The sequence below is a fragment of the Callithrix jacchus genome, chromosome 16 (assembly GCF_049354715.1).
Source record: "Callithrix jacchus isolate 240 chromosome 16, calJac240_pri, whole genome shotgun sequence".
Taxonomy (NCBI): domain Eukaryota; kingdom Metazoa; phylum Chordata; class Mammalia; order Primates; family Cebidae; genus Callithrix; species Callithrix jacchus.
The window spans coordinates 32,151,026-32,174,132 of NC_133517.1; the positions used below are offsets into that span (position 1 = coordinate 32,151,026).

General features: G+C 41.7%; 1 protein-coding gene across 6 annotated transcripts in view; it reads right to left on the reverse strand.

The window, feature by feature from the left end:
* NDUFAF6 (NADH:ubiquinone oxidoreductase complex assembly factor 6) overlaps nt 1–21,873 on the reverse strand; it is a 36,895-nt gene extending 15,022 nt beyond the window's left edge. Inside the window, exons 1-5 of one of the 6 annotated variants that reach the window (XM_078352665.1) lie at nt 21,654–21,873; nt 16,737–16,836; nt 13,247–13,369; nt 12,349–12,472; nt 7,526–7,582 (exon numbers count right to left, since the gene is read on the reverse strand). In XM_078352665.1, the coding sequence (XP_078208791.1) occupies nt 7,526–7,546 (21 nt within the window). In that variant the 5' untranslated portion in view covers nt 7,547–7,582; nt 12,349–12,472; nt 13,247–13,369; nt 16,737–16,836; nt 21,654–21,873. Of the gene's footprint in view, nt 1–7,525; nt 7,583–12,348; nt 12,473–13,246; nt 13,370–16,732; nt 16,837–21,476; nt 21,605–21,653 lie in introns of those variants that run through there. The other 5 variants (XM_078352664.1, XM_002759119.6, XM_035277149.3 and 2 more) reach the window with 5 other exon arrangements.
* Between the last annotated feature and the right edge of the window lie 1,234 nt (nt 21,874–23,107).

A 23,107-nucleotide genomic window follows, 5' to 3' on the forward strand; every position in this document is an offset into this window, starting at 1 on the left:
ATCAGGAATATACAATTTGATGACTGTAGCTCTGTAGTTAAGTTTCGAAATCAGGAAACGTGAGCCCTCTAACTTTGTTCTGCTTTGTTAAGATTATTCTGGCTCTTCTGGATCCCTTGCATTTCCACATAAATTTTTGGACCAGTCTGTCAATTTCTGCAAAAAAGAAAGCTGGAATTTTGATAAGGATTACATTGAATCTATAGATCAATGTTTATTCACAGTACTTTACTTTTTTTTTTTTAATTTTTTATTGGATTTTAGGTTTTGGGGTACATGAGCAGAGCATGCAAGACAGTTGCGTAGGAACACACATGGCAGTGTGCTTTGCTTTTCTTCTCCCCTTCACCCACATTTGGCATTTCTCCCCAGGCTATCCCTCCCCACCTCCCCCTCCCACTGGCCCTCCCCTTTTCCCCCCCAATAGACCCCAGTGTTTAGTACTCCCCTTTCTGTGTCCATGTGTTCTCATTTTTCATCACCCACCTATGAGTGAGAATATGCGGTGTTTCATTTTCTGTTCTTGGGTCAGTTTGCTGAGGATGATGTTCTCCAGATTCATCCATGTCCCTACAAACGACACAAACTCATCATTTCTGATTGCTGCATAATATTCCATGGTGTATATGTGCCACATTTTTCCAATCCAGTCTATTATCAATGGGCATTTGGGTTGATTCCAGGTCTTTGCTATTGTAAACAGTGCTGCAATGAACATTCGTGTACATGTGTCCTTATAGTAGAACGATTTATAGTCTTTTGGATATATACCCAGTAATGGGATTGCTGGGTCAAATGGAATTTCTATTTCTAAGGCCTTGAGGAATCGCCACACTGTCTTCCACAATGGTTGAACTAATTTACACTCCCACCAACAGTGTAGAAGTGTTCCTTTTTCTCCACATCCTCTCCAGCATCTGTTGTCTCCAGATTTTTTAATGATCGCCATTCTAACTGGCGTGAGATGGTATCTCAATGTGGTTTTGATTTGCTTCTCTCTGATGACCAGTGACGATGAGCATTTTTTCATATGATTGTTGGCCTCATATATGTCTTCTTTCGTAAAGTGTCTGTTCATATCCTTTGCCCACTTTTGAATGGGCTTGTTTGTTTTTTTCCTGTAAATCTGTTTGAGTTCTTTGTAAATTCTGGATATCAGCCCTTTGTCAGATGGGTAGACTGCGAAAATTTTTTCCCATTCTGTCGGTTGCCGATCCACTCTAGTGACTGTTTCTTTTGCCGTGCAGAAGCTGTGGAGTTTCATTAGGTCCCATTTGTCTATTTTGGCTTTTGTTGCCAATGCTTTTGGTGTTTTGTTCATAAAGTCCTTGCCTACTCCTATGTCCTGGATAGTTTTGCCTAGATTTCCTTCTAGGGTTTTTGTCGTGCCAGGTCTTATGTTTAAGTCTTTAATCCATCTGGAGTTAATTTTAGTGTAAGGTGTCAGGAAGGGGTCCAGTTTCTGATTTCTGCACATGGCTAGCCAGTTTTCCCAACACCATTTGTTAAACATGGAATCCTTTCCCCATTGCTTGTTTTTGTCAGGTTTATCAAAGATTGTATAGTTGTATGTATGTTGTGTTGCCTCCGGTGCCTCTGTTTTGTTCCATTGGTCTATATCTCTGTTTTGGTACCAGTACCATGCTGTTTTGATTACTGTAGCCTTGTAGTATAGTTTGAAATCCGGTAGTGTGATGCCCCCCGCTGTGTTCTTTTTGCTTAGAATTGACTTGGCTATGCGGGCTCTCTTTTGGTTCCATATGAAGTTCATGGTGGTTTTTTCCAGTTCTGTGAAGAAAGTCAATGGTAGCTTGATGGGGATAGCGTTGATTCTGTAAATTACTTTGGGCAGTATAGCCATTTTCACGATATTAATTCTTCCTAACCATGAACATGGAATGTTTCTCCATCTGTTTGTGTCCTCTCTGATTTCATTGAGCAGTGTTTTGTAGTTCTCCTTGAAGAGGTCTCTTACGTTCCTTGTGAGTTGTATTCCAAGGTATTTTATTCTTTTTGTAGCAATTGCGAATGGCAGTTCTTTCTTGATTTGGCTTTCTTTAAGTCTGTTATTGGTGTAGAGGAATGCTTGTGATTTTTGCACATTGATTTTATATCCTGAGACTTTGCTGAAGTTGCTTATCAGTTTCAGGAGTTTTTGGGCTGAGGCAATGGGGTCTTCTAGGTACACTATCATGTTGTCTGCAAATAGAGACAATTTGGCTTCCACCTTTCCTATTTGAATACCCTTTATTTCTTTTTCTTGCCTGATTGCTCTGGCTAGAACTTCCAGTACTATATTGAATAGGAGTGGTGAGAGAGGGCATCCTTGTCTAGTGCCGGATTTCAAAGGGAATGCTTCCAGTTTTTGCCCATTCAGTATGATATTGGCTGTTGGTTTGTCATAAATAGCTTTTATTACTTTGAGATACGTTCCATTGATACCGAGTTTATTGAGGGTTTTTAGCATAAAAGGCTGTTGAATTTTGTCAAATGCCTTCTCTGCGTCAATTGAGATAATCATGTGGTTTTTGTTTTTGGTTCTGTTTATGTGGTGAATTACGTTGATAGACTTGCGTATGTTGAACCAGCCTTGCATCCCCGGGATGAATCCTACTTGATCATGATGAATAAGTTTTTTGATTTGCTGTTGCAATCGGCTTGCCAATATTTTATTGAAGATTTTTGCATCTATGTTCATCATGGATATTGGCCTGAAGTTTTCTTTTCTTGTTGGGTCTCTGCCGGGTTTTGGTATCAGAATGATGTTGGTCTCATAAAATGATTTGGGAAGGATTCCCTCTTTTTGGATTGTTTGAAATAGTTTTAGAAGAAATGGTACCAGCTCCTCCTTGTGTGTCCGGTAGAATTCGGCTGTGAACCCGTCTGGACCTGGGCTTTTTTTGTGTGGTAGGCTCTTAATTGCTGCCTCAACTTCAGACCTTGTTATTGGTCTATTCATAGTTTCAGCTTCCTCCTGGTTTAGGCTTGGGAGGACACAGGAGTCCAGGAATTTATCCATTTCTTCCAGGTTTACTAGTTTATGCGCATAGAGCTGTTTGTAATATTCTCTGATGATGGTCTGAATTTCTGTGGAACCTGTGGTGATTTCCCCTTTATCATTTTTTATTGCATCTATTTGGTTGTTCTCTCTTTTCTTTTTAATCAATCTGGCTAGTGGTCTGTCTATTTTGTTGATCTTTTCAAAAAACCAGCTCTTGGATTTATTGATTTTTTGAAGGGTTTTTCGTGTCTCAATCTCCTTCAGCTCAGCTCTGATCTTAGTTATTTCTTGTCTTCTGCTGGGTTTTGAGTTTTTTTGATCTTGCTCCTCTAGCTCTTTCAATTTTGATGATAGGGTGTCAATTTTGGATCTCTCCATTCTCCTCATATGGGCACTTATTGCTATATACTTTCCTCTAGAGACTGCTTTAAATGTGTCCCAGAGGTTCTGGCACGTTGTGTCTTCGTTCTCATTGGTTTCGAAGAACTTCTTTATTTCTGCCTTCATTTCATTGTTTACCCAGTCAACATTCAAGAGCCAGTTGTTCAGTTTCCATGAAGCTGTGCGGTTCTGGGTTGGTTTCTGAATTCTGAGTTCTAACTTGATTGCACTATGGTCTGAGAGGCTGTTTGTTATGATTTCAGTTGTTTTGCATGTGTTGAGCAGTGCTTTACTTCCAATTATGTGGTCAATTTTAGAGTAGGTGTGATGTGGTGCTGAGAAGAATGTGTATTCTGTGGATTTGGGGTGGAGAGTTCTGTAAATGTCTATCAGGTTTGCTTGCTCCAGGTCTGAGTTCAAGCCCTGGATATCCTTGTTGATTTTCTGTCTGGTTGATCTGTCTAGTATTGACAGTGGAGTGTTAAAGTCTCCCACTATTATTGTGTGGGAGTCTAAGTCCTTTTGTAAGTCTTTAAGAACTTGCCTTATGTATCTGGGTGCTCCTGCATTGGGTCCATATATGTTTAGGATCGTTAGCTCTTCTTGTTGTATCGATCCTTTTACCATTATGTAATGGCCTTCTTTGTCTCTTTTGATCTTTGTTGCTTTAAAGTCTATTTTATCAGAGATGAGAATTGCAACTCCTGCTTTTTTTTGCTGTCCGTTTGCTTGGTAAATCTTCCTCCATCCCTTTATTTTGAGCCTTTGTGTATCCTTGCATGTGAGATGGGTTTCCTGGATACAGCACACTGATGGGTTTTGGATTTTTATCCAATTTGCCAGTCTGTGTCTTTTGATTGGTGCGGTTAGTCCATTTACATTTAGGGTTAATATTGTTATGTGTGAATTTGATACTGCCATTTTGATGCTAAGTGGCTGTTTTGCCTGTTAGTTGTTGTAGATTCTTCATTATGTTGATGCTCTTTAGCATTCAGTGTGATTTTGGAATGGCTGGTACTGGTTGATCCTTTCTATGTGTAGTGCCTCTTTTAGGAGCTCTTGTAAAGCAGGCCTGGTGGTGACAAAATCTCTGAGTACTTGCTTGTTCGCAAAGGATTTTATTTTTCCTTCACTTCTGAAGCTCAGTTTGGCTGGATATGAAATTCTGGGTTGAAAGTTCTTTTCTTTAAGAATGTTGAATATTGGCCCCCACTCTCTTCTGGCTTGTATTGTTTCTGCGGAGAGATCTGCTGTGAGTCTGATGGGCTTTCCTTTGTGGGTGACCCGACCTTTCTCTCTGGCTGCCCTTAGTATTCTCTCCTTTATTTCAACCCTGTTGAATCTAACGATGATGTGCCTTGGGGTTGCTCTTCTTGCGGAATATCTTTGTGGTGTTCTCTGTATTTCCTGCAATTGAGTGTTGGCCTGTCTTGCTAGGTGGGGGAAGTTTTCCTGGATGATGTCCTGAAGAGTATTTTCCAGCTTGGATTCATTCTCTTCGTCCCCTTCTGGTACACCTATCAAACGTAGGTTAGGTCTTTTCACATAGTCCCACATTTCTTGGAGACTTTGTTCATTCCTTTTTGCGCTTTTTTCTCTAATCTTGGTTTCTCGTTTTATTTCATTGAGTTGGTCTTCGACTTCAGATATTCTTTCTTCTGCTTGGTCAATTCGGCTATTGAAACTTGTGCATGCTTCGCGAAGTTCTCGTATTGTGTTTTTCAGCTCCTTTAATTCATTCATATTCCTCTCTAAGTTATCCATTCTTGTTATCATTTCCTCGAATCTTTTTTCAAATCTTTTTTCAAGGTTCTTAGTTTCTTTGCATTGATTTAATATATGATATTTTAGCTCACAAAAGTTTCTCATTATCCATCTTCTGAAGTCTAATTCCGTCATTTCGTCACAGTCATTCTCCGTCCAGCTTTGTTCCCTTGTTGGGGAGGAGTTTTGGTCCTTTCTAGGAAGCGAGGTGTTCTGGTTTCGGGTGTTTTCCTCCTTTTTGCGCTGGTTTCTTCCCATCTTTGTGGATTTGTCCGCTGGTCGTCTGCGTAGTTGCTGACTTTTCGATTGGGTCTCTGAGTGGACACCCAGAATGTTGATGATGAAGTATTTCTGTTGCTTGGTTTTCCTTCTACCAGTCTAGCCCCTTCGCTGTATGACTGCTGAGGTCCGCTCCAGACCCTGCTTGTCTGGGGTGCACCTCTAGCAGCTGTGGCACAGCGAGGGATGCTACCAGTTTCTTTTTCTGCTATCTTTGTCCCAGGATGATGCCTGCCTAATGTCAGTCTTTTGGATATAGAGGGGTCAGGGAGCTGCTTGAGGAGACAGTTTGTACTTTATAGGGGCTTAATTGCTGAGCTGTGAGCTCTGTTGTTCATTCAGGGCTGTTAGGCTGCTATGTTTGATTCTGCAGCAACAGAGGTCATTAAAAAACCCTTTTTTTTTCTCAAATGCTCTGTGTTGAGGGGTTTGGGCTTTATTTTTGGATGTCCATTGAGGTCCTGCCCAGCTAGGACGCAGACTAGCCACTGTTTGCCTGCCGAGGCTCCGCCCTGCTGTCGTGAGGCTCGCCCTGGCTCCGCTGTTCTGCTGTGTTCTCCGCCACGCCCTGCGGTGGAGTCTCTCTGTTGTAGCGGGTTGCCTTGGCAACGGCAGGCTGCGTCAGCAGTGGGCGTGTATCTCAGTAGGGACGGGTTGCCTCGGCAACGGCTGGCTGCGTCAGCAATGGGCGTATATCTCAGTTGGGGCAGGTTGCCTTGGTAATGGTGGATGCCCCTCCCCCACAGAGCGTCTCGGGCCGTTCGCACGGGAATTGTCTGAAATCGCGGTTTTGTTCGTCCCACTAGGCCACCCCTAACGCTCTGTCCCTGCAATCCCCTGGGCTGGCCCACTGTCCAAGTCTTGCTCAGTCTCAAGTCCAGCCGTCTCACGTCTCCGGTTGCCGGTTCAACAGGGCACCCGGACAAGCGCGCCCTGTGGGGAGTGCTGGGCAGGGCCGGCCGCCGCCACCCCGGCTGCCGGCTTCGCCAGGTGGAGTTTCTGCCTGGCGTCCCGCGTCTCCTCTTCACTTGGGAATTTCCCCGTTCCGTGGGCAACAAAGATCAGTCTGGAAATGCAGCTCAGACTCACCTCTCCACGGACACAACGAGAGCTCCAATCCTGGGTTGTTCTCACAGCGCCATCTTGAGTCCGACCCCAGTACTTTACTTTTAAATATCACCCCTTCAAAAGCCAAATGTTTTTTTTCATTAAACTAAAATGGTATCTCTGTCTTGAGTTCTCTCATTTTCTTTACTTTGTAAAAACAGAAACAAAGACACCTGAAAATAGGTCTTCTTAGCTAATATCTCTTTTTGACTTCTTATTATTGCTATGGCCTATAGTTAGCAAACTGTATCTAAATAAGCTAAGTAAACTTACATTTCCATGACAACAGTATGTGATTAATATCGGGCCAAGGGGAACACTGACCTAATAGTACATCAGAAAGATCACACAAGTTAGGCCAGGTCACACAGCAATTCACTGACTTAGCTGGACCTAGAACTCAGTTCTAAGAATTTAGTACAGGATTCCATTCACTGGAACTGTCAGACTTTCTTTATGCCCTCTACTGTTTAGACACAGATCCAAGTACTGGGGTATACATAAAGGTATTTGATGATGTTAGGGAATAATTAGTAATTTTTAAGGTATGATAATTATATTATGGTTATGTTTTTGTCATTATCTTGTTAAGATACATATGCATTTGCAGATCAAATGATAAGATATCTGGGATTTTCTTTAAAATAATCCAGTGCAGATTAGTGAGGGGAGTTGGCGGAATACAGATAAAACCAGATTGGAAGTGTGCTCATAACTACTAAAGCTGATGACAGATACATGTAAATGTAAAACCAACGTAGCGGATTGTGGTTGTGCACACACAGGCCTGGATGCCTGTCTGTCTCAGTGTGAGGGTACTGGGGGCTGCTGTGGGTAGCATACAAGGGTAAAGCATGGATAAAATGGCATAGTTCTCTAAAAGTTTCCTTTATCCAAAATATTAATATACAATCAAAATGTTTCCTTCCTGAACAATTAGCTTCAGGATTAAACAGGAAGCAAAAACTTAAGACTTGAACAATTTCTACTTACTCTTTCATCAATGATGTTCATAAGCCATCTTTTAGTCAGATTATGTCTTTTAACAGCCTAAAAAACAAACAGTGTTATACATTTTTAGAAAGTACTAGAAATGACTTCTGTAGATCTGAACAAAATAAACGAACCAAATACAAACTAAGTAAGGGAACGTTTGTAATAACTCATCACCAGATAGACAGCTATGTTAAAGAGATATCAGGAAAAAAGAAAATGTCCTCAGAAAATATTTTAAAACATTTATCAGATTATATTCCTAAGGCTTTTCTACTAACTTGTCTTCTTTTCCTGTACTGCTAGTAATTTAACAATTCCACTTTCAAACAAAAACAAAACCAGAATTAAGCATTAAGTACTGAACTTCTCTATCACATGATATACGCTGACTTTTTTTTTTTTTTTTTTTTTACTGTAGAGAGAGGGTCTCACTATGTTGCTGGTCTTAAACTTCTGGGTTGAAATGATCCTCCCAGCTCAGCCTCCCAAAGTGCTGGGATTACAGGTATGAGCCACTGGCCTGGCCGCCCTGATTTTTATGCTTACTCATTACATGCACATTTTTTTCCACAGGATAATGATTCCACTTAGCAAAAAATAACCACTTCTCGAAAAACAGAGTGACTAAAACTCCAACAAAAAGAGTCTGCATGGTAAACTGTTACTTTGGCAAGCAAAGACACTCCAGTAGGAAAGAGCACATCTAGTGCCCAGACACCTGTCTCCACTACCATGCTCCTTAAAGGAATCAACTGTGGAGAAATGGGCGATTCCAAAGGTGGGGTAGAACAGAGATTCAAGAGGATCCTAGAATATCTTATTGTGTCCGAAAATAAGAAAGTGCTCCAAAAAAATGATGGAAGCATGTCACAAGGACGTAGCAGCCAGTGTGAAGGAGTTCCCACTGTCCAAAACTGGGACAACCTGAACACCAAAATCAGTACATGAGTGAATTATAAACTATAAAAAGCAAGAAATCATGAGTCTATACCAATAATCAATGAACAAATAAATATATGAAAATAAGAGCTCATTCTTAGAGCAGAACACTAAGTGCCAACTGGTATATGTGGACCAAGTGCTGAAGTTGAGAAGTTATCATTCTACAACCATAAGAGTAAAGACTGAATCAGACAAGACCATCAATGGCTACTAAGTTTAGGGAGAAATTTTGATCAGGAGCAGGATATTTGCAGTCTTAAAGTCTCTCCTCAAAAACTGTTGATTATTTCAAGCAGAATTATACAGTGGGAAAACCAGGCAAAATTGTGACTAAGTAAATCGAAATTAACCATGTTATAAAGGACAGGTGGACGAAGTGTGCCTCTACATGTGATATGCTGAGAAGGATATAACACTTACGAAGTATAGATTCCAGCTAAGAATCCGTGACCTCAATCTAATCATGGCAAAACATCAGACAAGTCCAAAATTAGTGTTGTATTTTAAAAAGACAGGGTGCGGGGGATACTCTTCAAAAATGTCAATGTCATAAAAGGCTAAAAAAAAAGCTATGGAAATGTTCCAGATTAAAACAAACTACAGAGACATGACAATTAAGTACTTGACCCAAGATTGGATCCTGTACTGGAAGGGAAAAATGATACCGTGGACATGATTAAATCATCTGACAAATCTGGAATATGAATGGAAAATCAGAAGAAATTGTTCTACCAAAGTTAAATTTACTAAAGCCAATAACTGTTCTGGCCGGGCACAGTGACTCACACCTGTAATCCCAGCACTTTAGGAGGCCAAGGCAGGAGGATCACTTGAGTTCAGGAGTTCAAGACCAGCCTGGGCAACACAGCAACCTCATCTCTACAAAAACTTTAGAAATTAGCTGAGCGTGCTGGTGTGTGCTTGTAGTTCCAGCTACTCAGGAGGCTGAAGCAGGAGGATAAAGCCCAGGAATTCAAGGTTGCGGTGAGCGATGATCACCCCACTGCACTCCAGCCTGGGCAACACAGCGAGCTCCTGTCTCTAGAAAAAAAAAAAATAGAAATAAAAAAAAATAACTGTCCTGATTTTATGTAAGACAGTATCACCATTCTTGGAAAATATTAGGCCAGGCACGGTGGCTAATACTTGTAATCCCAGTACTTTGGGGTACAAGGCAGGAGGACAGCTTGAGCTCAGGAGTTTGAAACCAGCCTGGGCAACATAGTAAAACCCCATTTCTACAAAAAAAATTAGCCAAGTGTGGTTGGCGGGTACCTGTAATCCCAGGTACTCGGGAAGCTGAGGTAGGAGGATGGCTTGAGCCCAGGGAGTGGAAATTGCAGTGAGCCAAGATGACAACACTGCACTTCAGCCTGGACAACAGAGTGACACCCTGTCTCAAAAAAAAGAAAATATTTACTGAGGCCAGGCATGGTGGCTTATGCCTATAATCTCGAAGTGAGTGGATCACTTGAGCTCAGGATTTCAAAAGCAGCCTGGGCAACACAATGAGACCTCATCTGTACTAAAAATTTTTTAAAAATCAGCCACATGTGGTAGCATGTGCCTGTAGTCCCAGCTACTCAGGCCTGGGAGATCAAAGCTGCAGTGAGCCAAGACTGTGCCACTGTACTTCAGCCTGAGTGACAGAGTGAGACCCTGTGTCAAAAAAAAAAAGAAAACATTCACTAAGTTTTTTAGGTTAGGATTACAATGTATATAACTTACAATCAAATGAGTCACACAAAAAATTTATGAATGTGAATACATATATGCGGGAATAGGAGAAGGAGGAGAGGAGAAGAAAAAGAAAGTACACATGTGAGTGAGGACAAATGATTAAACAAATGGCATAAAATATTAACAATAGGTGAACCAGGCACAGTGGCTCACACCTGTAATCTCAACACTTTGGGAGGCCAGGGTGGGAGGATGGCCTGAGCCCAAGAGGCCAGGTGAGGCAACACAGTGAGACCTCGTCTCTACAAAAAAAAATTTTTAATTAGCCAAATGTGGTGGCACACGCCTGTGGTCCCAGCTACTCAGGAGGCTAAGGCAGGAGGATCACCTGAGCTCAGGAGGTTGAGGCTGCAGTGAGCCATGTTTGCACCATTCACCATCACACTCCAGCCTGGTGAATCTGGGTAAAGGGTATAGAGGTGTTTGTCCTGCTTTGAATTCTGTAACGTTTCTGAAAGTTTGGAATTATTTCCAAGTAAGTTTCTAAAATGTTTTTTTGTCTGCCACATCAAAATTAAGTATATTTTCACAATAAATAAATATAGTAGTGAAACATAAGATCTAGGGATATGCTATACTTCAACTAAGACTCTCAGATGTCACTGATAGTGAAATGTAAAGGCCAGCATGTTCATCAATACGAATTACATGACAAAGGTGGATGCATGGATAATTAAGCCCCCTTTGCCTGGCAGGAATCTAACAGATGCTAAAAGGGTTGCATGGTGTTAGTTCCAAAGTGTTTTCGGCACTATTCCTACTCCTGCTCCTACTACTACAACATGGCAGCACTCTCACTATAGGCCTCTCTTCCAAATCCCAGGAATCAGCCGATAAGTCATTAAGGATTCCTGTTCTTGTTTTATTTTACACATGTCTGAGCAGATGGGCATTTTGATTTTGTAGACCTTCAAGCACCATTTCTAGCACATAAAAGTACTCAATAAGTATTTAGTCAATGAAAAGCCAAACTCCTATTTACTCAAGGCTGAAGCTATGATGGCTGTCAATCCTTGATTATAAAATACAGTTCTGATTCAGAAGGAAATCAGAGACCAAGGTAAAAAAATATTTTAAGAAAGTTAGAAATTTGCTGAATGTCGTTTGAACTCTGGAAACTGAAGTCCAATATAATAAAGACCTTGGCTATAACATAAATTCAAACTGCAGCTACAATTCATATACAGAGAAATGGGGAACCCATGTAGAATATATAAGAAATTATAAATATTCAACTATCTTGTACCCTTAAAAATACCAATGAAACAGAGCAGTAGAAAAGTGCTCTCTGGATAACACATAGTCACTGTTCCCTCTATTTAATCTTCTCAAGAACCCAACACTTCAAATACCCAATATTCCCTATATGCTCCAGCAGGATGGGGAAGGATAGAGAACACATAACGAGGACAACTGCACCAAACACGACCTGTGTCTGTCAAATATCCACATTAAGCTTCAACACTGGTCATGTCTGAAAGCTAGCCAACACTAACCATCAAAATGCAAGCAGCTATTAAAATTGGACAATTTAGCAATCCTAAACTGGCACAGATGTAAACATTCTGTAATTGAGGTATATCTTCTGTTTTTTGAAGAGAAGCCAAGGAAAGATAAATTTGCATCAAGGGACTCTCTGATCTTCCACATATTTCCCAACAAAGGCCAAAACCTTTTATGCAAGTCTTAACATACACTTCCACTATACTCCAGTTTACATGTAAAATAATAAATAGAAGGGGTTTCTGGATTTTAGGGACACTTTTTTTTTTTTTCTGACAGAGTTTCACTCTTATTGCCCAGGCTGGAGTGCAATGGAGCGATGTTGGCTTGTCACAATCTCTGCCTCCCGGGTTCAAGCGATTCTCCTGCCTCAACCTCCCAAGTAGCTGGGACTACAGGCATGCGCCACCACGTCTAGCTAATTTTGCATCTGTAGCAGAGATGGGGTTTCTCCATGTTGGTCAGGCTGGTCTCAAACTCCTGACCTCAGGTGATCCACCCTCCTAGGCCTCCCAAAATGCTGGGATTACAGGCGTGAGCCACCGCACCCGGCCAGGGAAACTTTTTAGTGTGTCACCTAGGTTGAGCTTCTTGAAGTGAGATGAACAGAGGTAAAGAGCTAATCTAATACTCACAGCTTCCCATCCAATTTTTCTTCTCAATCCCCGGTTGTGGGGGTCTGGCTTTCCATCTTTACTGGGGCTCTGTGAAGTCAATCTGGGGCCCAGAAAGTGAGCCTGCCTCTGCTGGTACGTAGACCTGAGAAGAGGTGTGCCACTGTCAGGTCTGTGGGTGGCTCCTGTTACAGAAACCCTCTTTTGGCAATCATTGTATTACAATAGGGACACAGATCAGTGAGGAAAGGTACCTCATTCCCTTCCTCCTCTCACAGTTTAGAATATTTCTAAGCCATGTGTGGCTGCTTATGAGTGAGGGATCCATACAGCTGCTTTACTATAAAACCATTTACAACATACATCTAGCTATATAAATAATACTCTAGCCCATAGGTTTCCATTCTCTAACTCCTAAAACTCAACAATGGATAGGTAATTCTATCACCTAGACAAGGGAGTTTTAGATTTGTATCTGGACAACACTGAGAGCAAGTCTCCCTTCACAACCGATTAACACATGTTCTACAGCCCAGAATCTGCATTAAAACACCGGTATAAGGAGCTCCTGCTAGGCAGAGAAAGCAGAACATTTTACCTGCTGTTCCATAAAATGTGTGGGGTTTAAATTCTGCAGGCAAATATGGAAATATGGAAAATTCAAAAGTAAGTTATTATATAGCGATCGGATTCTTCCTTTTTCCTTTATAACCAAATCCACAAAAGACCTGTGTAAATTATCAGTGGGTAATTTTAAACTTCTCTGTCAAAACTAACATAGATCTGAATATATAGGCCTAAAAATATTTTCAGGATAGATTCGACTATAATCACCAGCATCCAAATTGTATCCATCAAAAAGTAGTCTCGAATAATATGCTTACAAATTAAAAGTAGTAGTAGTTGTTGTTGCTTTTACCTTCCATAGTTCAATGGCCACAGGCTGATGTGGTGGATTGTCACAGTATATATCTTCCACAGTTTTCTTCCAAAACTGCATTCGCATCAGTCCAATTGTTTTCTCAGAGATTGAGTCTTTAACCTATGAGTAGGATTTTAAAACATTAGCAAATGCATTGTCTACTATCTAAAAAATCAGTATTTTTGAAGAAATTTTTTGAGTCAATTTAACTGTTCTGTATTATGACTATGATGGTAAACACGTAACTACATTTTTTAGAACTATAGAATACAGCAAAGAGTAAATTTTATTGCATGTATTTTTAAATAGACTCATTGATTCATTCTTTAAATAATTTTTAAAAAGAAGATTATAACATTGTCTCCCTCACTCACTACTGATTAAGAATGGCCTTCTGGCCAGGCACAGTGGCTCACGCCTGTAATCCCTGCACTTTGGGAGGCCAAGGCGGGTGGATCACGTGAGGTCAGGAGTTTGAGACCAGCCTGGCCAACATGATGAAATCCTGTCTCTACTAAAAATACAAAAGAATAGCTGTGCATGGTGGCGGGCACCTGTAATCCCAGCTACTTGGGAGGCTGAGGCAGGAGAAGTGCTTGAACTCAGGAGGCAGAGGTTACAGTGAGCCAAGATCGTGCTACTGCACCGCAGTCTGGGTGACAAGAGTGAAACTCCATCTCAAAAAAAAAAAAATGGCCTTCTTAGACTCAGGCAAGAAGTACCAACACAGGCTAAATCTAGGAGGTAAATTTTGATAAGGAACGTGGTCTTAACAGGTCTGCTCACAGGCTAGTAGCAAGGGAAAAAGTATTAACATCTTGACTCAGTGACTAAAATTAACATTACCACAGAGAGGCAGATGGCTATTTCATGCCTCCTTGTAACTCTGAAGAGGACACAGACCACTTAGGTAATATTAGGCTAGGAATCTGTAAGTTTAATATGATTCTGATGAAATATAAAATAAATCCCAAGTGAGAACCATTCTAATTTTTAAAAGGAACAATATTGCTTAAAAAATGTCAATGTCACAAAATGCAAAGAAAGGCTATGGAAATGTTCCAGAATAAAGGAGGCTAAAGAGACAGAAAACTAAATGCAATACACGATCCTAGATTAGATCCCATACAGAAGGGGAAAATAATGCCATAAAGAACCTTATCGGGTCATTTGACAAAACCAGAAACTAGATGGTAGATCAAATAAAAGTACTGCATTAATGTTGTTTCTTTTTTCATAAGGGTACTAAGGTTATATAAGAGAATGTCCTTATTCTTATGAGATACACACTCAAGTCTATAATGATATGGGTCATGGTATAGTCAAGTTACTCTGAAATGATTCATAAAAAGAGAAATGTGTATGTATACATATGCAGACAGAATGATAATGCAAATGGGACAGAATACTAACAACAGGGTCTGTGAGTATTCTTTGTACTACTCTTACTTTTCCATATGTGAAATTATTTCCAAATATCCTGGTGGTGGGTGGGTTTCTTAGCAATGTTTAGTGTTCATATCCCAGTAGCATACAGTACAGCAAGACAGCAGCATGAGTAATCCTTTCAAAATATAAGCAAGAGGTGATGTCTCTCTGCTCAGAATCCTCCAGTGGCTGCCCATCTCACTCAGCCAAAGTGACTGTAATGGTGTCTCCAAGACCTTTCTGACCCAGGAGCCCCTAACCAAATCTCCACCCAGACACTCCTCCCTGCTCTGCTGCACTGCCTACCTTCTTCTGTTCTTTGATTAAGCACACTTGCACCTCAGAGACTTGTCACTTGCTGTTCCTTCTGCCCAGAATACTCTTTGCCCACATATCGGTACAACTCATTTCCTCACCTCCTTCAAATCTCTGCTCCAATGCCACCTTCTCCATGAGGTTTCTCCTAACTATTCTACATAAAATAGGAATGCAGGCGCACCCGGCCTTCACAGCCTCCTTATCCTGCTTTATTTCTCTCCATTGCACTAGTCTCCATCTGATACATTACACAATTCTTCATTTGTTCACTGAGTGCAGACCCTGTTTTATGTTTTGTGGGTATAGCATTGAATACAGTCTATATAAAGTCCCTGCACTCAATCGATACTTGTTGAATGAATGAATAAACAAGATTCCGTGTGCAAAGAAGTAACAAGATGTACAAAGTATACAAAGAAGTACAAAGTGTACAAAGAGGTACAAAGTGAAGAGAATTCAGAAGGAACTCTGCAGTTTATTTATTAAAAATAAAATTGTATTGGCTGGGTGCAGTGGCTTCTGCCTGTAATCCCAGCATTTGGGAGGCTGAGGCAGGAGAATGATTGAGGCCAGGAATTTGAGACCAGCCTGGGCAACATAGCAAGACTCTGTCTCTGAAGAAAAAAAAAGTGTTTTTAATTAGCTAGGCACAGTGACACACCTACAGTTTCAGCTACCTGGGAGGTTGAGGTGGGAGGATGACTTAAAGCCCAGGAGTTCAAGGTTGCAATAAGCTATGATCATGCCACTGCACTCCAACCTCAGTGACCTGTCTCTAAAATTTAAAATTAAAAGATTAAATTTTAATCATTTAAAAAGGATAACAAAGACCAAAGTAGGAACTATTTATGGCTAAACTGTGACTGATTTAACATGCTGATATAGAGTTTACACTTGAAAAACGATGAGGTGAAAAATCATGACCCATGACTTCCAGGAAGATACCAGAGGAAAAAAGAGCCAGTCTATTAGACACTGCAGATTCATGGTTGTGAATCTCAGTTGTGCCTCGGTGCCATATTCACATCCTTTTATTTGTTCCTTGTTCACTTCCTACCATATTCCCCAGAGAAGCTGTGTCAAAATTTGCTGCTCTCTTCAAGACGCTGAACGCTCTCCTGATCCCTCACTCCCAGTATCCGACCTCTCAATTTATTACCGAGAAGACTAAGGCTGTTTCACTTTTCACTCCCTCATCTCCACCCCCCATTTCAATTTATTTTGTATTTGTACATATTCTTCCCATTCAAAAGAAGGATCTCTCCTTCCTTTGGAACTCTTAGACAAAAGTGAATTAATATGATCTAAGGTCCTAGTTTGCTACAATTGCTTTCATTCCCTATTCATATTAAAGCTAAAACCTCAATTTAAAAAGCGCTTTGAAAATCTGCTATATACATGTAAACTATGCAACTGTTGGAAAGAATAAGCAGTAATTTTCTGACTAATCTATTTAATTAACAGACAAATGTGCAATGTTAATGGCACAGTTTTATAATAACCTCAGGAAGAGAAATAACAAATTCCAGAATGGCGTTTCTGGAAACATTAAGTTCATTAGCTAGTTTTATTTTTGGTATTGAATTATTAAGCCTAAACAATTGGCAGGGAAAAGAAATCACTAGTAGAGACCTTAAACATATCTAACATATAAATTACAACTATATTTCTTAATTGTTTGACATTAAATATATCACATCGCCATTTCACAAATAATATTTTAAGGGATCTTAATACCAGCCTGAGCCAGTTCCACATTAAAGGCCCTCAGTGCAAAAGCAGAGCTTCGGGATTCTGCAGGGAGCAGCAGGGAGCATAAATAACCTTCATAGTCCCGTTTCCTGTAACAGACAGAAAAAAAAAAAAAACAGTTATTCCTCACTTTCCAAGCTGCACGTAAAAATACTGACCAAAATTAACTGAAAACAAAAAGGCTTCAGGTCGGGCACAGTGGCTCACGCCTGTAATACCAGCACTTTGGGAGGCCAAGGCGGGTGGATCAAGGAGTTCAAGACCAGCCTGGCCAACATGGTGAAACCCTGTCTCTACTAAAAATACAAAAATTAACTGGGCATGGTGGCACGTGCCTGTAACCTCAGCTATTTGAGAGGCTGAGGCCCAAGAATTGCTTGATCCCAGGAGGCAGAGGTTGCAGTGAGCCCAGATTGTGCCACTGCCCTCCAGCCTGGGTGGTGACAGAGCAAGATTGTCTCAAAAAACAACAACATGAGGCTTAGTTCAGAAAAGGTCTGACATGTCTTCTTTTGCATATCTGTCTCTCAAAAATTATGAAAAATGTACCCCAATGCCACCTAATCTCTATCAATTTGTTTTGACTTATATAGTACTTACCATTTTAACTTAGAATCACTTTTGTTTTAGTAAGAATTCCAAATGAGCTTCAAAAGTACAAATCAAGTTAAAATAGTTCGAGTAAATACTGGGGTGAATTTGTGGTTTTTTAAGACATAGATAGACATAGATACATAGAAAGGCAAAGATAAGATATCAAAACTCATGTCGGACTGTGCACAGACATATATTTCCTTGCAGCATCTGCTGAAAGAGCCTAGAAGTAACAATACCCCCAGGCCCCACACCACATTCCTGGTATTGATGAACACACCTAGCACCCAGATCTTGGTTTCTGAAAACCATTCTCCACTGAAAGAAACTAGGGCTCTGATATTTGGATGTTTGTCTCCTCCAAATCTCATATTGAAATGTGACGCCCACAATGTTGGAGGTGGAGCCTAGTGGGAGGTATCTGGGTCATGGGGGTGGATCCCTCACAAACGGCTTGGTGCATGCCCTTGGAAATAAGTGAGTTCTGTATTAGCTCACCCGAGGTCAGGAGTTCAAAACCATCCAGCCTAATCAACATGGTGAAACCCTGTCTCTACTAAAAATATAAAAATTAGCCAGGCATGGTACCACATGCCTATAATCCCAGCTACTTGGGAGGCTGAGGCAGGAGAATCGCTTGAACCTGGGAGGCAAAGGTTGCAGTAAGCCGAGATCACGCCATTGCACACCAGCCTAGGCAACAAGAGTGAAACTCCATCTTAAAATTAAAAAAAAGTCTCCAAATTTCAGAAGTGTTTAAAACACTTGAAGTTAACATGAAACAGTGAGAAAAACACTGAATGGGAATCAAACTACAATCTTAACTTCCATCACCCACTGGTTATTAATAGAAATGACACCAATCATGCCTATTTCCCAATTTGCAAATAAAGCTTGATAACCTATCAAGGTTATCTCCTAAAAATAAGCAATATGTGGAGTACTTCAGGCCTCTTAGAGGGAAATGAAAAATGAAATGAAGAGATAGAACTGTAACAACATTTGGAGAATAAAGTCTTCTACACAGCTAAAGATTTGCCCTATTAACAAATTTAGTTTTAAATTTTGGATGGAAATTTTTCTAAACAATATTACCCCCTTCACCACATTAAACAGGATATATTGATTATTTAGCCATTTCTTCATCACTTAGGATCATTGTTTTAAATAGGAATTATTGAACTACGGATATATAAGGATGTCCTAAGCATCTAACCAAGATTCAGTTACCTGAGAGGTGTCCTAGATAACAAGAAATGCCATATTAAGGATGTATAAATTCAACTTTATATGGCAATAGGGCCAATAACCTCTCATTCATTCTAATATTTATGCAGTGCCTACTATGTGCCAGGCACTGTGCCAGACATTGGAGATAGGCACTGACTTCAATTTAGTTGAGACCCAGACAGACATATGAGAAACAAGCACATGGGGTATTAGGATTGTTGTGCATTCGTACCCTGGACTGTGCCATTGAGGCACAGAGAAAGTGATGCCCTGGTGAAGCTGCAGGAGAGTAAAGAACATTCATGCACTCCAACACCACCAGTAATACCTCCTCACTTTCTCACTACAGCCTGAGGTTCTCTGTTTAGCCTCCTCAAAGCCAAAGTCAGAGAAGCCTATGTAAATCAGGCTTTAGATTTTCCCAGGAACCTAAATTACTAGGAGAGCCCAAGATGGCGAGCCTGAAGTTATGGCCTGGTATTTTTCCTGATATTTGGAGGCCTTGTATAAAATGCACATCCAAAACAGTCCTGCTCAAATAATTTCAGAGGCCAAATCTTGCAGATTATTGATGGGCAATTAAAGCCAAAAATTCGATTTCAAGTTTGTTTGCATTTTTTAAACTTATTATTTGTTAAGTATCTGAACTCTGCTAAGCATTTTTTAGTATATCATCACATTTAATCCTCACAACCAGGCCATAAAACATTTACAAATGAGGAAAAAACTAAATTTATTTATCTATTTATTTATTTATTTTTGGAGACAGAGTCTCATTCTGTCACCCAAGCTGGAGTGCAGTCTCAAGATTTTGGCTCACTGTAGCCTCAACCTCCCTGTTCAAGTGATCCTCCCCTCTCAGCCTCCTGAGTAGCTGAGACTACAGGTGCATACTACCATGCCCAGCTAATTTTATTTTTTGTAGAGAAGGGGTCCCACTATGTTGCTGAGGCTGGTCTGGAAAGCTTAGCAAATGCTAAGGTTACAGGTGTGAGCCATTGTGCCCAGCCAAAATGGAACCGTAGAGTAACTTTCCCAAGTGCTGGAGCTGGGATTAATACTCTCAAATCAGGTCTGCCTGCAAAATTCAGCCTTTGAAACAAGTCACTAGGGTCAAGAGACCCCATTCCACACAAATAACATGGACAAGTTAAGTACCTGACCATTTGTAGATACAGTATATATACTTGAGAAAAGCTAGCACAGGACTGAAGTCAAAAATAACTAATAATATATTTAAATATTTTTGTTTGTTTTGAACAGGGTCTCACTTTGTTGCCCAGATGGGAATGTAATGAAGCAAACTCAGCTCACAGCAGTCTTAACCTCCTGGAAGTGATCCTCCTGCCTCAGCCTTCCAGTAGCTGGGACGACAGGTTGTGCCACCAAGCCCAGCTAATCCTTTTTTTTTTTACTTTTTGTAGCAACAGGGTTCCACTATGTTGCTCAGGCTGGTCTCCTGGGCTCAAGCAACGCTTCTGCCCAGGCTTCCCAAAGGACTGATTACAGGTGTGAGCCATCCCTCCAGCCTTAAATATTTGTAAATCCACAGACTATCCCTGGAAGAATAGATAAGAAATTTGTAAGAATGATTACCGCTGGAAAGTTATGACACTAGTGGCTATTGGGTGGTTTACTCTGGCAACTTAAACTTTTTAACCTCAAAATGTAACAACTTAAATATGTAAAAATATGCAATCTTTTAACAATTTTGGCTTTTACAATTCTTAACATCGTTTTTCCACTATGCTATCTTGTTTCTATTAAAAGTAATCAACAAATAAGATAGGGAAGAAATATAATATTTTGCTTATTTTTGCTTTAATAATATTTTGCTTTTTTTTTTTTTTTTTTTGAGACTGTTGCCCAGGCTAGAGTGCAGTAGAGCCATCTTGGCTCACTGCAACCTCCGCCTCCCAGCATGAAGTGATCCTCCCACCTCCACCTCCTACGCAGCTGGGACCACAAGCGTGCGACACAAAACCCAGCCAATTTTTGTATTTTTTTTTGCAGGGATGGGGTTTCGCCATGTTGGCCAGGCTGGTCTCCGACACCTGGGCTCAACCAATCCAATCCGCCGGTCTCAGCCTCCTAAAGTGCTGGGATTACAGACGTGAGCCACTGCGCCCGGCCCACAATTTTTAAAAAGTGATTATAAACAAAACACTGAAATGCATATATTTTGTTGTGTTATGCTACCTTTCTCTAAAATGGAATTTTAAAAAAAGGTTTTACTTGCATAATCAACTTCAAGTTAGTTCAGTTATTCGAGTACTTTTGGTAAGTCATTGAGACCAAGTACTTCGAGATCTTACCCCACTGTTTCAAATGACACGCAGCAGAAGGGGAGAGGGGCTAAACCACTGGTTTCAGCAGTCAGGCCTGGATTCCCAGGGACCCCTGCCGCAAGAGCCAGGTGATCTGACTGATCCAACCCACCTCCACAAACGATTAAGGAGCAACTCCCAAGTGCCAGGCCTTCCCAGCGTTGGAGAGCCAAACAAACAAAACACTTTAGGGCCTTGACTTTATGAGGTTATTGTTGTAAACCTCTGGCAAATTCTCTAATCACCATAAAACCTCGTTTCCTTGCATGTTAAATGAGATAATAATGACTTCCACTCACTGTGCCTTTATGCCAGACATTGTTCTAATGCTCCTTTATTACAACCCTAAATGATAGGTCAACATTTGCAACTTGAAGACTAATTACTCATAATCTACTTTGCATAATGCCGGGCACACAGAAAGAACTCAAAGTTGGCTACCGTGGTCATTAAAATTAATAAATGTTCTACTAATAAGATTATTCATGCAAAAACGCTGACTTCTGTTAAAATTAGGGTTCAGATAAGACGATAAGCGTGGGCATTCGAAGGAATTTTGTCATAATTTTGTGACCCACGTGAATGTTCCTGTGGGCTCGCTGCCTCCATACACCCGCACCCGGCGCCCACTAGAACGCACACCCAGGGGGGCACGAGGAAGGCGCAGGTCCGCTGGCTCAAACGTCAGGCGCAGCTGCTCCCACCCCCGGACTTCGCTTCCGGACCTCCCTCCAGGGAAGGTCGCGCTCGCTCACCGCAGCAGCTCCAGGCAGTAGCTGTCAGTGCCCCAGGCGCCCGGTCCGCTGGCCGCGGCCACGCTCCGCCCAGACACCTCAGGCCCGGGCAGCCGCCGCACGCGAGCGTACAGACCCCGAGACTGACGGCCGCAGCACAAGCCGGCGGTGCCGAGCCGCAACTGCCCGCAAGCCAAGCCTTGCGCGGAGGCCGCCATGATGCCGGCACTTCTTGCCCTTCAACCCCACGCCTTCGGCGCGCAGCCACGCCCCGCCACGCCCCTGCAGGTCCCCTGCCCGCCTTTGAGTCGCTGGAAGGCCGCCTCCGGACGCAGCTCGGAGAAGAGCCAGGTGTCGCTGTCGTCCTCTGCATCTGGGCCGCCGCCGCGGCTCTTCGGCCTGGGTTCCAGGAACGACCCGCCCAAGTATGTCCGAACCCTCCTGGGCTCTTCTCCTTCCCCAACTTGCATCTACAGGTGACCTCAGAGCACCTACAAGAAGTGACGGGTGCCACTGGTAAAAGAAGTAACTGCCAAAATTACGCCCCGCCACCCCTACACCCCAAATCCCCCATGAAGACAGAACACCTCACACTATTTCTCAACAGAGGCGCCCTTGGCACTTTGGGCGCAACAGCACTGTTCCCACACGTTGCTGGAAGTTTGCCATACGTGAATGCCCAGGCCTGGTGACCACCAAACGCCCACACACACCCAAAGACCTCTGGCAATGTCGCCCTGTTTGGGAACCACTAGCCACCTAACACCTCCCGGGGAAAAGCCCAAACATCTCTGAGAGAAGCCGCACAGTAGGCTATTAGCAACCACTACCTGTAGCTCGCCTGCTTACTGATTTTTTTCTCCCACTATCCTCTAGGTCCCATAAGGGCAGAGCCTTTATTTTGTTTCCTACTTTACCCCTAATGGCTGTCACTTGAAAATTGTAGAAGCTGAAGTGCCTCGGTTCACATAAATAGTAAGTAGTCGGGTAACATTCAAACCTTCAAAGTATCTGTGTTATTCCACAATCTTATTTGGACAGGGAAGGGAAGCGGGGAAGGCCATAGGCCAGAGCCTGCTCTTCTGGGCCTCCAAGGTCCAGCATGGAACTCCAAGGAGTCAAAATTCTCAATGTAAACCTCACCTTTCAGGTCCTTAGGAAGATGTATTTATCAAGGCAGGAAGACAGAGTTTTTGACAGTTTACTAGCTTGATTTATAACTTTTGAATACTTGTTCACATGGTATGTTGGCCTCCTTTGGTACTCTTACCCAGGCCCCTCAAATATTAGAGTTGGGTCTAGCTGCTACCAACTATCTGATCCCAGCCAGTTGCAGCCTACACTTGAATCCCAGTGACACCTCTTGCCTCCAGATTTGCCTAAACTTTTCATGCTGTGGCCAGACTGGTTGTCTCTAAAATGTCCATCTGATCACGATCTTTTCCTACTTGGCAGTATTTACTGTGTATTGTATA